The 16,358-nt window shown below is 35.6% G+C and overlaps 1 protein-coding gene across 5 annotated transcripts in view; it reads left to right on the top strand.

The window, feature by feature from the left end:
• The window catches only part of LOC138329716 (ankyrin repeat and sterile alpha motif domain-containing protein 1B-like), a 130,016-nt gene that overhangs the window by 75,525 nt on the left and 38,133 nt on the right, over positions 1-16,358 (top strand). For all 5 annotated transcript variants that reach the window (XM_069276986.1, XM_069276989.1, XM_069276988.1 and 2 more), the window contains one exon: positions 15,996-16,258. In XM_069276986.1, the coding sequence (XP_069133087.1) occupies positions 15,996-16,258 (263 nt within the window). The remainder of the gene's footprint in view (positions 1-15,995; positions 16,259-16,358) is intronic.

Below are 16,358 nucleotides of genomic sequence, written 5' to 3'. Positions count from 1 at the left end.
TAGTGTCTTATCAGACAAACACAGAGACTGATATGACATACAGACTATACATACAGTACTACATCAGTTATAGAACAATACAAACCATTGATAAAGGCCTGAATCAATAGATGTTCCATATACCATGTAATGTATACCCATCACAAGTGGTTCTGTTAAATCAAAACTAGATATCTATTTGGGAATGATAAAGTACTACCACTTCTTTATAGAGAGTATAAACTTTTTACTTACATCTATTATTTTGTCTCCATGCAAGTCTTTTATTTGATTGTTTTTATGGTTACAGCTAAAGAATGTGATACATAGAGAGAGACAAATATGAAGGCCCTGTTTGTGGAATTAAATCATTGAAGTTTGTCTTTGTTGATTTTCAATGATGTTCACTGTTTCTGAGTTTATTGATTGTAGGCTTATTACTGTTTGACTGAAGCCATTTTTTGCAATCATTTAATTTTAGAATGTTTCAAAATTTTCTTTGTCTTCAGAATTAATGAATGTCAGCAGTTTGTGAATTTTTTGGATTGCAGAATTTTGTCGGTGTAGTCAATTATCAATTCTGTTTCCTTTTCATCAGGATTTTGAGGTTTTTTTTCAACTATTCGTATCCAGATATTATTGATGGTCATGCAGTACTCTTGACTTTCCATTGTAACCAATACCTTGCATACGAGATAAAAAACAATAGTCATTACTCTGAAACAATGAAGTGTTTGTTCTTGCGTCTTAAAACAGTAGACATAATTAAAAGAAAGCCCATGAGTCACTACAGACTCGAGTATAGAGAATAAATAATTGGCATGCAATTAGCAAAAAGAACGAGTGAGCTGGTTGATGAATTGTTCGGGTAGGCTCGCTGTGTTGATGTATACAAGCTAGTCACAACCCGACAACACCATGTGTTTCTTTGCTTATGTAATTCAATTACACCGAAAACAAATTGTCAGACATTTTCCATATGTGTGTTAGCGGTATGATTTGCACATGCTTGAGTCTGGGACAACATATACATACACACCCTATACGGGGTGAACATGGTATACTTATATAAGATCTGAAGAACAGCGACTTACACCTTTTTCACAGAACTGGTATCTGTAGGAGCATGAATCGAGCACTCCCACTATCAGTGAGGCTGCTATCGATGTTGTAGGAGTGCTGTGTGTGTAGGGGAAACCCAGTGTGGTCTGATTACACATGTACGATGATGTGCTTCCAGCCTCTGCAGCCTCCTGGTGTCACTGGGACAACACAGTTCAACTGAACCCTGAAAATATTTTGAAGTTTTGTGTGTGCTGATGGATTTATACACTATGTTAATGTCCTAGATCGTGACAACCATTATCGTGACAACCACCATGGAATACTTGCCTGTTTACGAATATGAGTTCATGGATTATTGATATGACTACTTGTGAAAAATTTCATTTAGGAATAAGTCTGAGAGCGGGAACTTGTTCTTTCTGTTGGATTGTGTCTTCCAGTGAAGTCAGTCCAGACGGACCTATGTGATGATTAAGAATTTCAAATTTGAAAAAAGGTGATGGTATCAGTTAAGTTCTACAAGAATTTTATAATTATCTATTTAAAGAATGGATGTACATTCTTTGAATTTTTATATAACTTTAAGAAAAAATTAAGTTTGAGAATCTTTGTGTCTTGAAGCGTTAATTCCGACTGATGATATCATTGAAGTGTTGGCAGAATAAAGAGACGAATAAGGTGTACTGTTAAGTACTTTTACGTGTTTGTGGAATTCGGAAGTATACATTGGATCATCTCAAAATGCAGATAAAAGTCGGCTAATATTGCCTGTGATAAGAATAAACATGGAATTGTGCTCTGAAATCGAAAATCTGGACAGATTCAATTACCATTGATACTAACGTGCAGTGGATGATATTTCACCCTCAGGTAGAGTGCAAGGTTTTTATTTCACCGAAAATGTATTCTTGTTGAAGATTTTATTGAGATTTCTTCCATTAAAGAATATATATCAAGGGTATTTAAATTCTCATCATTGACGTTAAGTGTTATTTGATAGTGTACTTTGAATACTAAATGTGACAACTTAAGCATTTATGAGAGTGACCATCTGTCATATTAGATATTGTAATTCAGTCTAAATGACACATTTACACAAAAAACAAATATAAAAAAATAATGAAGCTCACAATTCATTGACTTAATTAAGTCTAATTTGAAAATTTTAACGATTATTTTAACACAGAAAATAAGACTTCTGCTAAACTGATAAGAATATGTTAGATGCCACCCACTTTGCCACTCCTGTAATAGTCATGACCTCAGGTCACCCCTGTAACAGTCATGACCTCGGGTCACTCCTCCTGTAAAGTGTGATGACCTCGAGTCACCCCTGTAACATGTGTTGTCCCTTGGGTCACTCCTGTAAATGTGATGACTTCGAGTCACCCCTGTAACAGTCATGACCTCAGGTCACCCCTGTAACAGTCATGACTTCGGGTCACCCCTGTAACAGTCATGACCTCGGGTCACCCCTGTAACAGTCATGACCTCGGGTCACCCCTGTAACAGTGTTGACATCGGGTCACCACAGTAACAGTCATGACCTCGGGTCACCCCTGTAACAGTCATGACTTCGGGTCACTCCTGTATCTGTTTTTACACTACATGTGCAAACTCTTTATAGATAGGTGGATGGTTTTTCTTTGGGAACTCTGGCTTTGCTCCAACAGATCAATTTAACTTTGAAATGTCATTAGATACCTATAGATGTATAAAAAAACCATAACACATACACCATCTAATTGCATTGGGGTGATAGAAACATCCAAACGACCATTTTAACAGCTGAGAAACGGGTAGAATTGAGTGTATATATCTATTGCAACAACTGAATTGTAGATACAGGAATCTAACCCTTAGTTTCCTAATACACATCACCACAGACAAATCACTTCTTGTCTAAGTGAAAACATGCCCAAACAACAATTATCATTTATTAACCATAAAAATCAATTACTTTCATTGATTTTTTATGGCAGGGGAAAAAAACCAAGCAAATGATGGTTTCCCGGAGATTTTTATAACTTGCTGGTTAGGCCGACGTTTGAATACAAAGGTCAACACATCATTATCATTATTGCTATTTAAAAAGAATTGTTGCCATTGAGAAACACGCTCTGTTGGTTCCATCAGGAGAATTACCATATTTGATATAAAAATGACTCATGCACAATTTGAATTGGCAAGACTTTAATGGTTACTCAAAATGTCAGTATTCTGTCTTTTTGTATAATAAAGTTATCTGGCGTTCCTCAGGTATATAGGTATCAGTCGTGTGCAAATTTTGTAGTTTTCTCCAGTAAATGTGACGTTTCACTCACAAAAAAGGGGAAACAAGCAATAACTATCTATATAAGGGCAGGTAACTCTAATATGCAAATGCAGAATAATGTTATAACCCATATAGAGGTAGCATTACAGAACTTAGTTTATGTTTTGGTCTTGGTCAAAACTTATCGGTAAGTTTGAGATTTCAAATATTGTCAGGCTTATGATGTCTTGATCTAGCTGTGCACAATTCGGCGAGACCACACTATAAAGAAAACACGTTTTGTATTTTATATTTATGATGAGTTTAAAAATATGAACATACCGTATTCGACCCAATAAGCGCCCATATCCCTATAAGCGCCCCTCCCCCTTTTTGAGGCCTCAATTTCAATTGCCCAGGCATAAATAAGGACCAAAAATTACATAAAACTGTATAGATTTGCAATAATTTTGACTTATTTGCACCTTTTCATTTTTACATATTTTTTTTAAGCGCACTGGGCGCTTATTGGGTTGAATATGGTACATACATGTACCAGTCTCCCAAAAACATTTGCAACCAACCAAATATGAACAATGGCTTAGCAGTGTCAAAAAGAATATTATGATGAAGTTGAAAACTCAGTTATCTGGTGGTACCGATTATGAAATATTTGTTGAGGAGTATTGGCTATATTGTAGTAATTCTGTAATTGGGTTGAGCCTGTAAACATACAAATGGAGAAAAGATAACATGATGTGTAGATAATTAGGTAATCTTGTCCGGTTTGTGTAATGCTTTGATAAGGCATCAAAGAAATCATGCAAGTCCAATGACGCAGCTGTTGTGTGCAAAAAGACTTAATTAGAGTTTAAATTTTTTTCAAAATTGTCTCTGGCAAGCTTTTAAAAGTGTAAGTGTTAAATGTTGTGATAAAAGTAATTTGATTGCAGAAATTAATATGTCCAGATAAGAAATTTAACAGAGTTACCAGACTTGATTTAGGTATTATCGGATCATATTTTTGGTTACAAGTCACTATATATTCCTATCTCGGAACAGCCCTCCTCAATTTTTTCTACTGAATGTCTAACAACATTGCTGATATTTTTATTGTCAAGAATCTTATCACGTTTAATTGTATGATATTGATGAGCACTTTTCATGAGATACACAAATATTTAGATTCAATATGATTTGTTGGCTCCTAAAAGGTTAGTAAATACATGTATATGGTCCTCCCTCTGGTGGCTCCATACAGAAAACTGACAATGTTTACGCTAGCTGAACTTTATGTTTAGGCAACCAATTACAGACAAATTTGCACATTAAAACTACATTTCAAACATTAGACAGTAATGTACCTTTGTCGTGCACATGATACTTAAAATCCCAACTGTAAAAAGCCAAACAATGGCAAATAGAATCCTCCAGGGGCGCTTTTCTGCCAAACTTTCTTGATAAACTGTCTGAAATATTAAACGGCCCAGCGCTGATGTGGCCATAGAGGTTTTCAATTTGTATGCAGCAGATTTGATTTTTTATTGTCGAACAAACATTATGTATCTCCTCCCACTTAAGGATCAGCGGCATGTCGGAGGGGTTATGGTCCAGAGATCTATTGTTCAGGCTGGTATTGTGATCTCGTATTTCAGAATCTGTCATTTCAATAGAAACATGTACTTTGCTGTGAGTTTGTTCGGTGCTGTGGATGTTAAGCATGTTTGTGATGCAGGGTTATATGGAATTTTTTCAAACAGCTTCAAGTTCAACAGCTAACCAGGTAAATGTCTTTCTTCATACATTCATTAATTTTACTTGATCCATCTATATATTGTCTGTTCAAATGATTATGTTTAATTTGTATGGATGAAAAAAGAAATGACGCTCCAGTTTGAATAACAAAGATTTATTTGGTGTAGATATTTCAATCATTGAACTACTTTTTCGTTTATAAAAGTTCTTACCTAAAAAAATGTCTTCCTACAATTTCCTAATGGTAAATCTCTGTATAGTAAGTCATGTATGTGTATATATATATAAATATATCACCTTGGGGAACTACTGTTTATTTTTGCTTACTTATCATAACTATGTGGTGATCCTTGAGGTATTTGTGGAAAAGCTGTCTACACCTCACAGAGGACCACTATCTGTCAGCTTCAGACATTAAAGTTATATAGCTAGGTTTCTGAACCAGTCAGTGTTTGATGTTTTGTCTTCTTTAAAACATGAATGGTATATTGTTCTGTAGACTGCATGATCACCATGTAGCCATAGCCTCACCCCTCCTTACCCCACCTCCAACCCCAAAGAATTTATACGTACAACATCTCCAAGACAATTTTACCACAAGATCAAATACAGTTCAAATTTTTAGGATAATTGGTGATTATAGCTCCCAGTATTGTGCTTAAATCTTATCAATGGATTATAGAGAGGGCCGGGTTACTAAACTTGTATTTGATGATAAGGGTAAAAATCAACTTTTCCTCTTTCGGGGGTGGTGTTTATTTAAGGAATCGTACGGTACCTGAAACATATGACCTTGACTGTAATGTATAACACAAATAAACAAGATTCGATCCGGATTCGATTGACTGGGAGAGCTATTCTACAGATTGATCTGAAGGGAGATTTGTTGATTGTGTGATGGCAGTCCATTAAGTCTAACATTTGAATTAGATCAGTTTGTCTCACCAAACTTCAGGTAATTGTATAGTTTCCTTCATCAAACGCTTGTTTTTACTTAAAAGTTAAATCCAGAACCGTGTTGTCTAATAGATATGGATGGGTTTCTGTAAGTGTTGATTTGTCCTGGTTTTGTCTCAGATTCGGCTTCAGATCAGATCTTTGTTTAAATCAAAAGTGCTTTGTTATCTTGCTGTACTGGAAATTGATGCACTACAATGCCTCATGTAAGATAAAAAATGACTTTTTTGCACAAATTAAGTTGTACTAATTAATTTGAACAATAAAAACATTATATAATTATCTGTAGATGCTTTTTTCCTCAATATAAATTTGTTTATTTTTATCTTTAGAAAACCTTTACTTTAGTTCTAGATCTTTATTTCTTTATTTTTTTTTAATTATTGAAGATCATACTTTTGGGTTTTATCACAAACATTTATTAGTTTTCCCTAATTAATGTGTAAATGAAATCTGATATATATTTAATTTAGTAAGCCTGTATATGATAGTACTCCAACCATTGACTTGAAAAGTCCTTGAATACTAAAGAGGGTCCTTGAAATAACATAACATTACTACAGAAATTAGTTTGTAATCAAGTTGCCTTGCATATTTATAGAGAATCTCATAGTCATTTTGCTGATTACTGCTATATTATTAGTTTTGCACCCTAAAGGATGTGAGTATATGTGCATTAAAATATCATTTTGGCAAAAGAATCAGGAAATCTGACAAATGGATTGGGATGAAGATTGGTTCTGAGAACTTGTGTGAACAAAAGTCATCCCGCCAAATCTCATATCATCATATGAATCTTGTTATACAAAATAGCAGTAATTCTGTCAAACTTATAAGTGGTGTTATAGCTGGCATTAATTAATTTATAAGTCTGTACATGTAATGATTTATCACATCTTACAGATTTACATGTATTTCTCATCAGACTGTTTTGGCATTTAAAACATCAAATTTTGTGTACTGAGTGCATGATCAAACTTTTGTGTATTTCAACATCAAATTATTTTCATTTTATCTTATGGGTTGACTTTAATGAATTTATTTATCAAATAAGATGTTGTGTACTTGATTACATCATCAGAATATGTGCATGGTCATCCAAAATCCAAATAGCCATAACATAATTTTTTTTAAAGTTTGTTAATTCTTTAAGTACATCACTTATGGGTTTTTTTCTGACTCTTTAAAAGTGAAAAAACGAATATGGTACTAATTTACTCCCAATCTGATTAAAATCATATCTTCGATTACTCTCTGATACTCTACGCTCCAGTACGTACTGGAGCGTAGAGTATCAGAGCGTAATCGAAGATATGATTTTAATCAGATTGATTTACTCCCTGAACCTAGGCTGAAGTAATTCAAAGACTATACCAGTCCATTATGAAATTTCAGGGGTATGTTGGAGAATTTGCCCATCCAGATTGACAGTACATTTTGTGTTTTAGGAATTTTTCTGTATATATCAAAGTAGAGCAAAGTTACAAGAACATACATCATGCTCAAACAAATTGACATCAGACACAAGAAAATAAATAGTTTATTTCAGCATTGAAGTGTATGATAAAGAAAAAAAACTTCGTTCAGTTAGCTGAATGTATAGAACCACGATCAAAGCCGTATCTATTGTGTGAGGATACAGGCCCCCTGGACCTTTTGTTGATGTATCAATAAGGTTACTGAGGTAACACACAGCCTTTACCATTAGCTATGTAGAAGAGGTTCACAGATAACTGTGTCTGCTACCCTACAGATTCTGATAGTCAGAAAGGTGAAGCTGGATGCTACAATAAATCATTATAGTTTGTAGTATGAAAATAACTTACCCAGTATTTATAAACTATAACTACTTAATATATATAGTCTACAAGGAGAAACATTATGATTTCTCATTAAACTTTACCTATAATATATACAGTCAGATCTCTAAAAGTCAGTTGCACCATGATATTACTTGTTGATTTACCTATGAATATTAAAATTAAGTTATCTTTAATGAATAATGAATTTGTTAATATTGAAATATTAAAACGATATGGGTGAAGTACATTATTTTACCAATGAGTTGTTCCATCTTCCAGTGATTGTGACGTCAAAATTTTTGACATGATTTTTGTGACAACACGCTACGATCACCAGAAGGTGGAGCTGATTGATGGTCATTAACTCGAAACCCGTTAAATAGAAACCATCAAAATACTTTTATTAGGCTACTTTAAATTGTTCATCCTATGAAGCTAATTTGTTCCTGTTACTGCGTGTAATTAATTAAGGTCTTGTTTGTAATGGTCCTGATATGGAATTGTGATTCCTTAGAAAGCAATATGACCGATATCTCACCAATTTGGAAAGCATGACCGATATCTTACCATTTTGGAAAGCATGACCGATATCTTAACTTAAAAAATGCCCCATTTCTAACTAGCCTGTTACTCCAAGATAAGTTATAGAATTCCATGGAAATGTTTGCTATTTTCCCTGGAGTTCAGTCGAGATTGACTTTAAACATCGACTTGGTGTTTTGTCTACACTTAAAAAATATATATCCTGTTGTCTTAATGTCTTATGGTCCATCGCCCAACAGAGAAACATATTGATTTCATTAACTTCTCTAATGTCTTTTGTCAGTTTATTGACAGAAGCCTGTGGGAACATATATACTTCTGTGTACATTAGGAGATTTAAACTGACCCCCTGTCTGTGAAATATTTAGTGAGAAAATATATAAAAAATATAACATATGATGTTTAAGTCTTTACTTCTCTTTATTTACAGTGTTGTGAGATTTTAATCGCCCTTCCCCATCAATATGTCTAGAATGTTAAGAATGTCAAAGTGAACTTTATCAATGTAAATAGGGGTTGATAATATCTGATAACAAATAATAATATTTGCTAATTGTTTTTAAAAGGCTCTTAAATACTTCGCCAGTCCCTTATTACATGAGTCGATCAGTATGTAATATCAATTATCAGCGTAATTAAGGATTTTTTCTAGGGATTCTTAGGGGCCTTTTATATTGGTGTCTTTTCGCTCGAAGGGTCAGGATGACCTATAGTCATCATGTTTCGTCCGTCGTCGTCCGCCGTGCGCCGTGCGCCGTCCGCCGTCCGCCGTGCGCCGTGCGTTAACTTTTCACATTTTGAACTTCTTCTCAAGTTCTACCAGTGCGATAAGGCTGAAACTTGCGTGAAATGATCCTGACATGGTCCCGACAAAGTGTTGTTATTTTTCGGGTCGATCCGAAATCCAAGATGGCCGCCACAGCCGCCATCTTGAAAACACATTTTGAACTTCTTCTCAAGTTCTACCGGTGCGATTTGGCTGAAACTTGCATGAAATGATCCTGACATGGTCCCGACAAAGTGTTGTTATTTTTCGGGTCGATCCGAAATCCAAGATGGCCGCCACAGCCGCCATCTTGAAAACACATTTTGAACTTCTTCTCAAGTTCTACTGGTGCGATTTGGCTGAAACTTGCGTGAAATGATCCTGACATGGTCCCGACAAAGTGTTGTTATTTTTCGGGTCGATCCGAAATCCAAGATGGCCGCCACAGCCGCCATCTTGAAAACACATTTTGAACTTCTTCTCAAGTTCTACCGGTGCGATTTGGCTGAAACTTGCATGAAATGATCCTGACATGGTCCCGACAAAGTGTTGTTATTTTTTCGGGTCGATCCGAAATCCAAGATGGCCGCCACAGCCGCCATCTTGAAAACACATTTTGAACTTCTTCTCAAGTTCTACCGGTGCGATTTGGCTGAAACTTGCGTGAAATGATCCTGACATGGTCCCGACAAAGTGTTGTTATTTTTCGGGTCGATCCGAAATCCAAGATGGCCGCCACAGCCGCCATCTTGAAAACACATTTTGAACTTCTTCTCGAGTTCTACCGGTGCGATTTGGCTGAAACTTGAGTGAAATGATCCTGACATGGTCCCGACAAAGTGTTGTTATTTTTCGGGTTGATCCAAAATCCAAGATGGCCGCCACAGCCGCCATCTTGAAAACACATTTTGAACTTCTTCTCAAGTTCTACCAGTGCGATTTGGCTGAAACTTGCATGAAATGATCCTGACATGGTCCCAACAAAGTGTTGTTATTTTTCGGGTCGATCCGAAATCCAAGATGGCCGCCACAGCCGCCATCTTGAAAACACATTTTGAACTTCTTCTCAAGTTCTACCGGTGCGATTTGGCTGAAACTTGCATGAAATGATCCTGACATGGTCCCGACAAAGTGTTGTTATTTTTCGGGTCGATCCGAAATCCAAGATGGCCGCCACAACCGCCATCTTGAAAACACATTTTGAACTTCTTCTCAAGTTCTACCGGTGCGATTTGGCTGAAACTTGCATGAAATGATCCTGACATGGTCCCGACAAAGTGTTGTTATTTTTCGGGTTGATCCAAAATCCAAGATGGCCGCCACAGCCGCCATCTTGAAAACACATTTTGAACTTCTTCTCAAGTTCTACCGGTGCGATTTGGCTAGAAACTTGAGTGAAATGATCCTGACATGGTCCCGACAAAGTGTTGTTATTTTTCGGGTTGATCCAAAATCCAAGATGGCCGCCACAGCCGCCATCTTGAAAACACATTTTGAACTTCTTCTCGAGTTCTACCGGTGCGATTTGGCTGAAACTTGCATGAAATGATCCTGATATGGTCCAGACAAAGTATTGTTACATCTAGATCTGGTTGATCCCAAATCGAAGATGACTACCATGACACTATATAAATCTAATTAATTTCCTATATGTTAAGGCCCTTGGGCCTCTTGTTTGAAATAAAATTTGTTGAAAGAAATTGAAAATGATCCTGACATGGTCCTGACAAAGGGACACCATATATAATTAATTTTACTATGGCCAAGGTAGTCAGATGACCGTTAAGGCCCTTTGGGCCTCTTGTATATTTGTGTGTCTTTTCGCTCTATATATAGACATTATTTTGACAAAAAATGTAATTTATTTCTGGATATTCTCTAATTAATCTAGACTTGACTTAATTCCCAAAAAGGGGGTTAAAAAAGGCCCTTCCCAAATAAGTAAATTGTTTGTACCAGGAATGATTCAGGGTTAAAATTATGTCTGATTAATGTGGACGAGAGGAACCTGTACATCAAAACAGATAATCTGTAGTTCCATCATTATTCATCTCTAACTTAAATTTCATCATAACCTAAAAAATTAATTCATCTCTCCTGTTCCTGTTATCAATAATTAAGATTTCAGTTTAGATAAACGTTGTCGATGATTTCATCCTCGGGGCAGAAGTTGAGATTCGGGATTGGTTTGATAAGGGTGTTACCTAATCGACCAAGACCACAACAGGTAAAAATATCCTCGAATAGAATCCGTGTGTATACAATCTGGCGGTTAGGCAATAACTCACAATATCAGATGTTTATTACGTCCGCTTAAGACATTTGTTATCTATCCCAGAATGCCATAGGAGTTCATTTTCTGAGTACTGGTATTTTATTCAAACGTGAGGGAGTATGTACATACATGGGCCCAAGAGGATGAGGAAACTGCTTTGTTTTGTACCCCAATATGAAGTTGAGGTACCCAAATATGAAGTTGAGGTACCCAAATATGAAGTTGAGGTACCCAAATATGAAGTTGAAACCACAAAACATGTTACAGCCAGGAAGACAGGTTGGCTTTGATTATAACCTAATGTATCATTAGTCTATATATCTATTGTGCTCACTAAATCTTTATACTTGACTATATGACTGCCCCTAGCCTAAGTAGCCTATGTAATGAAAGTTAAATATTTACTGTACTGAGGTGTTTATTGACTGAATTTTTTAGGTAATTAATCTTCTCTTTCTACAGTAAAAGTTGATGACATAATATAAGGTTACACATAAAATATTTACAAATATACATAAAAAACACCATGTTATAAGAGAATTATTGTGTGAAATCAGTAAATCTTTCAGCAGAATTACTAAATTTTAGAAACGCTTGTGTTTACAATGTTATTTAAAATGTAACGAGATAGATGTAACAAAAATCCTTGATGGGGAATGGAGAAATAGGGAAAATTAATAAGGGAAGGAGGTATTTGTGCTCATTGTACATGCAGGCGCTTGGTCACTGGGTGCAAATTGGTACAAGAGGGGTAATAGGGGATAGCTAGGGGGAGGGACCTTGGGTGTGGGAGAAGGAGATGAAGAAGGTTGTGAGGGTAGGGGTTTAGGAAGGGGTCATGAGGAGGGGACATTATATAGAGGGGGTTATAAGGGATTTAAAAGGTATATATACAGAGGGGATTTGAATTAATATATTAGGGCTAATGGAAGAAGTTGTGAGCTTAAAAGAAAGGGTAGTGGTGAAGAGGGTTAAACAATTGAGGGCATAGGAAAGTGATAAAACATGAAGGTTAGGGGATAAATTTATGGTGTCTAAATCTCTTCTTCAGTTTTCTCTACTTATATGTAAAAAGTTAATAGTTTCTATTCATATGGAGAAATTATGAAATCCAACAGAAGTCTGATATTACATGCTCCAATTACAGTAAATTATGTCATTTCATTGTGAAATTAACTAGAGTTGTTAATTTAATCAGATATAATATGTTAATAAAAAAAGTGATTAAAGCTAAAATATTTGGCAAAAAATGCAACCTATAATCTTGGCTTAAGGAACTTGACCCCTGAGCTTACGTAGATAAAAAAAACACTTCAGACTTATGAAGAAGTGAGTAGCACCTTTATTCTGAGTTTGACCTCTGACCTCCATCCCACTTGAAGAGTGATATGAAGTTGTTGGGGTCTACAGATAAATCCCCAGGAGTTTTATCAGCTCCTTAAGGACAGGTGTTAACTCATGTGATAAGATATACCTGGAAGTGTTGAGGTGTCTTGCAGGTGAATAAACTTTCACAGATGTACAGGATACAGAAGGCTTGTTAGCACCTTAGTGTAAATCACTTTCTAGCCAATTGGTGTCAGTTTTACCCTCACTACCGAGAACCCTGGTATCCTGTATAGATCTCTTTATACTACCAAGATCGTTATACCCCTCCCCCCAACCCCACCCCGCACCAAAGTTAAGGGGGTATACTGGAATTGCATGGGTCGTCTGTTTGTCTGTAGACACAATTTTGTCAGGAAACTCCTCCTAAACTACTAGACAGATTTTGATAAATTTGATGCACAGAACCCTGACATAAATGAGAGTTGGGTAAACTATAAAGGGTTCTACAATGGCCCCTATTAATGGAGTTATTACTTAATTTGTGCAGCGAGGGTATTAGGCATCCATTCTGGTGACAGTTCTAGTTCCATTGAGTGAAGGAATGTAACCTTTGTTCAAGGTCACAGGTTTTAACTATATTTCAGTCATTGAAAGATATCTTAAGAAGTTGAGATGTAATACCTTAATTACATCAGATTGTAAAGCAAATGCTTAAAAGTAAAGAACTGCAGAGCCTTCCTCCATTCAAAGTCACAAAGAGTCAACATCTTTAGATGACTTCTTCTCTGTAACCGTCAAGCCTGTATAAAGACATGGTGCAGTATGTTGATATGAACAGCTACATTTTTTCAAGTAAATGACCTTGAACTAACTTCATCCAAGGTCACAGCTAATGGGCAATTAGATTATCTGTGACAATACAATCACTGTTTCCAGTGGAGATACAAATGAACATTAATTAGGTAGTCTATCATGCCTCTCAGCTTTAAGTGTTTTTAAAAGTTTACAAATCTAACCCATTATTGTCATTGAGAATCCAGAGGAAACTACATTTATAGTCTTTAACTCATTCACCCCTGGAATTCCTTAATGGAATGGTCTAGTCTTTGATTTAGAAGAGTCTAAATGTGTCTTCAGGGGTGAATTAGCGCTATAGAGGAAACCTGACTAGTGTATTTTAATTTAATTAAGAGTGAAATAAACATGCCCCCATGTTATTTACATAGTGTGATATAAATTACGCTGCAGTATCAACTTGGAGTTTGTGCGTGTCTATTACATGGTAGAAAAATTAATTAATTGTTCGTCTGTATGCTCCGATATTGACTAACAAATTACTCTGTTTGATCAAGCCAGCATTGAAAACGATGAAAATGTCGTAATTTAGCAATAAGCAAATTTGTTTACTAAGCAGTTTGTATGTAAACTGACGTGTGCTTGAATCAGGCAAAGTTTTTGAGATAGTAATAATGTTTGCTGTGTGATGAAAAACACCAGTTTTGACGTCAGTATTGCAATTTTTATTGTACAAATCATGACAACCATGAATGTGTATTCTGCTTTTACCGGTCAATATGTCATGAACGCTGGATTAATATGTGCTGATAATTTACTGAAGAAATTGAATATGATGTGCTGTAGCAGACGACAGTGTATTGATTTTCAACACCGAATCATTTCAATTAATAAAATTTGATTGGATATTTTGTGTTTGAAAGATGAAATTATGACTAATTAGTTATTACCATATTCGACACAACAAGTACCCCGTCCCTATATGGGCCCCTCACCCGTTTGGAGGCGTCAATTTCACTTAGATAAATATATTGCATAAAAAATCTATAGACATGAAGCTTATAATAATTGAAGTTTTTAACAGCAATAAGGCTTTGCAATATTGTTGATAGTGTGTAGTACTATACCTGAATCCCACAATATCACAGTAAGATGTGTTGATAATGAGCAATAAAACCAGAAGTTAGAATCATTGTATCCACAATTAAGGTCTCTTTCCAACTTACAAAGCTGTTTACCAAGATGAAACTAATACAGCCCCTCACTTTTATATCACTTCATTAGGCAATAACACCAAGGCAGTTCTGTGTTTGCATCTATTTTATTTTGAATTCTGAAACATCTGCTTTCACACTTTAAAGATCACTGACTGACACAGAATATTTACATGTGACATTTATTCATGTCACTTTTACTTCAGTAAATAAAAAAAACTATATTTACCTCCAACATCTTTGCCAAAAGTTTTATTGCAATTGCAGGAGAAAAATGGGTGGTAAAGTATTATGTGATGGCATTTAAAAGTCTTGGCATCCGATTAAAGAACACTTGAGCAATTAAGTGTTAAAATCTGTTTGTGTGGATCTGTTGCTGCTCATTTACTGTTTTTATTAGTTTCTGTTGTGATGGAATGAAAGTTTTACAAGCTGTTCTGCATTTGGTAGTTTTATAGTGTGACAGCTAGACCAGTTAAAGTATTCCATGTTGTTGATATTAAGTCTCACTTAGAAACCATTGCATGTGTGTTGCTATATGTGCTGCATGTGTGCACTTGTGTAATTAGTCACAGGTTAATTTCCTCGTTAAGTGTGTGTGCTTATAAGTTGTTTATGCCATACAAGGAAGTTAACGATGAGTCAAGATTTCTTATTTGTAACAAGAGGTCACAAAAAAATGAAATAAAGAAGGAAATAATGAATGGACATAGCAATCAATATACAGATCGAGATTTATTGAAACATAATAATTCTATTTTTTCGTATATATTTTGAAGCTTAATTACTCTCCGAATAAAACAACTTACTTTACTTAATAAAGCTGTATTGCATATAGTGAGTCAGAATGAGGGTTTGTTTGTTAGGTGGGTGTAATAGATTTTTCTGAAAATAGCCATGATCATTATGACATAGTACTGTAGATGATAGTTTTAACCTCCCAGAGCAAAATACAACAAAACTCTTCAGGCAGATTTCTACATCTAGCTGCAATTTCAGTGGGTAAATTATAAAAACCATAGAACAGTGCCAGAATGACAACTCACCTCACATTGTTTTAGACTATAGATCATCACTCTTCTTGAGAAACGCATTGACTTTGGAAAAACTTATATATGACTGTTTTAGTTATTTGCAATAATGAGCAAAAAATAATCAAAGTATTGTTCTCTGTATTGATTGTTTCTAAGGTCATCCTACTATCCTTTCATGATGTTTGACTTTATGAATTTAAGTTTACGGATATCCTCTGTATTTACAGGTCTTCTCAGAGGTTCTGTAGTTGGTCGACCTCGACGGGTTGTATCACAAATCTGGGACAATGTCAAACACCGAAAGTACCTGCGTGCTAAGAAGCGGCAATCCCTCCCAACAACAGGTTTGACAACCTTTGACCCGCTGATGGAGAAAGAAGAAGACGTGGACAAGAAGATGATAGATAGTATCTCAGCCACGCGGGTACCAATGACTGCTGACACGGAATCGGACGCTAACCACTTCGACGACACGGCTGATTGGGCACAGGTTCATACTTAACTCTATAATTCTATTCATTAATTAATTATATAACTCCACAGATCTGATGATATTTGGGATACCATGCAGTTTACTAAAATATCTGAGG

This window comes from Argopecten irradians, chromosome 8 (assembly GCF_041381155.1).
Source record: "Argopecten irradians isolate NY chromosome 8, Ai_NY, whole genome shotgun sequence".
Lineage (NCBI taxonomy): Eukaryota > Metazoa > Mollusca > Bivalvia > Pectinida > Pectinidae > Argopecten > Argopecten irradians.
This window is presented reverse-complemented; position numbering and strand designations above follow the sequence as displayed.